This window comes from Rhinopithecus bieti, unplaced genomic scaffold (assembly GCF_001698545.2).
Source record: "Rhinopithecus bieti isolate Rb0 unplaced genomic scaffold, ASM169854v2 scaffold_36008, whole genome shotgun sequence".
Taxonomy (NCBI): Eukaryota; Metazoa; Chordata; class Mammalia; order Primates; family Cercopithecidae; genus Rhinopithecus; species Rhinopithecus bieti.
In genome coordinates, this window is record NW_016816204.1 from 2,470,462 (window position 1) to 2,474,319 (window position 3,858).

The 3,858-nt window shown below is 42.8% G+C and overlaps 1 protein-coding gene across 1 annotated transcript in view; it reads left to right on the forward strand.

The window, feature by feature from the left end:
- The window catches only part of ASCC1 (activating signal cointegrator 1 complex subunit 1), a 121,892-nt gene extending 118,956 nt beyond the window's left edge, over positions 1 to 2,936 (forward strand). Inside the window, exon 9 of the mRNA XM_017854583.1 lies at positions 2,001 to 2,936. Coding sequence (XP_017710072.1) covers positions 2,001 to 2,117 — 117 coding nt within the window. The 3' untranslated portion in view covers positions 2,118 to 2,936. The remainder of the gene's footprint in view (positions 1 to 2,000) is intronic.
- The last annotated feature ends 922 nt before the right edge of the window (positions 2,937 to 3,858 follow it).

Here is a 3,858-nt window from a genome sequence, read left to right on the forward strand (position 1 = left end):
TCTCAAAAAAAAAAAAAAAAAAAAAAAAAAAAAGAATCCAGCAGTCTTTCCACAGCTTGCTCTTGCCTTAGTGGACTTATGTTCAGTTATCTCTCTCAATTTTTCTGTTACTGCATTGCAGTCACATCCCAGCTAACTTCATGATTGCTGCATTTGCTGTTTCCTTAAACCTGGAGCAGGAGAATATCCCTGGCAGATTCATGCTGTCTGTAGGCCATCTGCATAAGGCGAAGTTAAGTCATGGGTGGGTCACTTGCAGCTCCTCACGGCGGCCTCCCCACTACTTGAAAACATGGGCACAAAGAGAAGAAGGTAGAGAACCCACAGGCTGCCAATCCTTAAAATGTAACTTGTTGAAAGTATTATGAGTTTCCTTTTAGTTTTCTTTTGTATTGTCTTTTATTGCCTCTTTGGTTATAGCTTTTCTGTACCTAGAAGGCTTCAGTTTGCAGAGCTATAAATCTGTCAGTCTTAGTGACGTGTCTTTCACTTCAAATTAATGTTCAGCAAAGGGATTAGCAGATAACCATTTCAGGCTGAATTTCTTTACATAAAAGGGTGGATATGGTTTGAGTAGGCTGCCAAAGCCAGGAAGAGAAGTTAATTGCGTAAATCAATGCAGGCAAGAGCTGATCACCTTTCTGAAACACAAGACGATGCAGCACACAGCCTCTAAATAGATCTTTGGGGTCAAGTTGATGTCATGTTGAAGAATCAATATTTACTGGACTTTATAAAGTTAACCTTTAATGAACCCTCAGGCGTTTTGCTAGGCCATTAATTGCAGGAAGAGGAAAAGCAATGGTGGCCAAGGTCCATGTGTGGAGGTTATATAAAAATAAGTGAAAAGACAGTCACTTGCCCATGTGCAAAGGTCCCCTCAAGCATCGTTGGGGACGTGTATCGCAAGGCTTTCTTGGGACCAGGTGTGGTGGCTAATGCCTGTAATCTCCGTGCTTTGGGAGGCTGAGATGGGAGGATTGCCTGAGTTCAGGAGTTGAGGCTACAGTGAGCCATGATTGCACTACTGCAATCCAAGGCACTCCAGCCTGGGCAACAGCGAGAGACCCTATCTCTAAAAAACAAGCAAAGGCTTTCTTGGGATTGTACTGACATTTTAAGAGAGAACAATTCCTACATCCTAACAGAGGAAGGTACATGCTTGACTCTTTGACAGTCCTTATTCAGGCAGTATGGCTGCATTTTCCTGGGATGAATTCTGATGTCATTTTGGGTTCTGCCTTATAAATGTGGTAATCACAAAGTCCAGTCCCTCTTGAAGTATGTATGGTTCATCCCTCCCTCTGACACACTTGACACCTTTTATAAAGTACAGGATCATAGTAAAAAGTGTTTATTTTAGGTTGCTGGCTTGAATCCAAGTCTAATAAAGGTATTTGATAAGTAATCACTTGTACTTGTTCTGTTGGCAAGTAAAAGTGTCCCTCGGGTTGTTCTGTGTGTGTGTGCATGTTCTGCGCCCCTCAGTGGCTTGTCTAAATCACTTGTGAGTCAAGAGCCTTATCTTCTATTTATTTTAGTCAGCGCTCCTAACAAATGGCGTTGATTAGGCATATGTTATGTCAAATTTAACCCTGGTGCAACAAAGCCGGGATCCCTGCATGGTCAGTCACTGGAAGTCAGAAGCAGCCTGGTCAGGCTCTGTGAGTCAGGGTGTGGCCATGGTGCATTTGCTACAAATTCTTGGTCCTATCTGGTCAATAGATGAATATCAGATTTGACTTTTCAGAACCTCTTTCTCTGGTGCATTTGTTAGGGGAGACTTTAGAATTAATCAGAGAGAAGAGCTGGCTGTTCTGTTCTCACTCCCACCCCCATCCCTTCTTTCCTGGATCATTATTCAGAGTAAACACTGAAAAGAAAAAGCATGAGAGGTTTGTTGGGATTTTGTGATTTGGTGTTTTACAAGAGAATCTGATGTTTAATACTTTCATCTATACTGTAAATATTCATTCTGGGTTTTTATTCTTCCTTTTTAGTTGTTTGAGAACTTCTACTTTGGCTCCCTGAAGCTGAATTCAATTCATATCTCTCAGAGGTTCACCATAGACAGCTTTGGAAACTACGCTTCCTGTGGACAAATTGACTTCTCCTGAGGTAGATCTTGGAAAGCACTAGAAACTGAACATCCTCACCAGGTGCTGAAGAAAAGTGTCTTCGTTTTAATTGCCAAGCAGAGATGTGGACATTTGGATGGTGACTTTCCTGGGTGGTGCCACATAGATTCACCATTGCCTCTAATGGTGTCTACAGCCATCACACTACCAGCCGAGATGGTGGTGGGCATAAGGAGAATTTGTGCCTATAACCCTTAGTGTGTTCTGTTTTTTTTTTCTTTTAATTTTTAAATTGTGGTAAAATACTCATAAAACATACTGTCTTCACCATTTTTAAGTGCACAGTTCAGTAACATTAACTGTTAATATGTTCATATTGCTGTGCGGCCGTCGCTACCGTCAATCTACATAGGCTTCTCAGCTTGTAAAATGGAAACTGTACCTGTTAAACAGTAATTCCCACTCCTCCCAGCCCCTGCAGCCACCATTCTGCTTTCTGTCTCTCTGGTTTGGACTATTCTCAGTATCTCATATAAGTGGAATCATAGAGTGACTTGTCTTTTTGTGACTGGCTTATTTCACTTAGCATAATGTCCTTAAGGTTCATCCATGTTGTGTCAGGTGACAGGATTTCCTTCCTGTATTATACATATAATGGAATGTTCTGTTACATTTGTGTACCACACTCTGTTTCTCTATCAGTGAGCACTTGGCTTACTTCCTGTTGACCATTGGGAGTAGTGCTAATACAGACAAGGGTGTGCAAATATCTCTTTGAGACTCTGCCTTTAATTCCTTTACCACCCAGAGTTTTATCTTTAGCAAAATAACTATTAAAGTTTTTTGCCTTTTACTTTGCTTGATCTATCATTTTCCTACCAAAGTTTGTCCTCTTTATATTTGTTGGATTCCTGTTCCTTCACCCCATCCCCACCCTCATCTTCCCATGCCCCTGATGGAGTTGCAGTGTTGTAGCCCTTTTTTGTTTACTTTTCAAGGCAACAGCAAAAGAAACTGATGATATCAGCAGGACTGTGCAGAGTTCCCTGGAAGAATGTCAGCCACAGGAGGCACTCTCTCCTCCCTCACCAGAGAGAGAGGGGAATGCTGGGGAGCCCCAGCCTCCCACTCCTCCCTCCTCACATTCTTCCTCCCTCCACGCCCTCTCCTCCTTCTCCTTCCATGCCCTCTCCTCCTTCTCCTTCCTTATTCTTACCTTGATTCTTACTTTCTTTCTATTCTTTAAGTCCACTTCTGAACTCTGTGTTAAGTCGCTACATTGTGAGGACTGTGTCTAACACTGAGATTTATTATTGGGACTGCACAAATCACTTGTGAATAAAATGTTTAACGGTTTTTCTGTTAGTATAATCACATAGTTTGAATTTGACCCCCTTCCTGTGTTGGAATACATTGTTGCCCTCACTTATTTACCAGCATAGCTGTGTCATTCATGGAGGACTTACATATTAGTACCTGCAAGGTTGATTTTTTTTTTTTTTTTTTTGAGACAGAGTCGCTTTGTCGCCCAGGATGGAGTGCAGTGGCGTGATCTCAGCTCGCTACAAGCTCCACCTCCTGGGTTCACGCCATTTTCCTGCCTCAGCCTCCCAAGTAGCCGCCACCACGCCCAGCTAATTTCTTGTTGTGTGTGTATTTTTAGTAGAGACGGGGTTTTACCGTGTTAGCCAGGATGGTCTCGATCTCCTGACCTCATGATCCGCCCATCTCGGCCTCCCAAAGTGCTGGGATTGCAGGCGTGAGCCACCGTGCCCGGCGC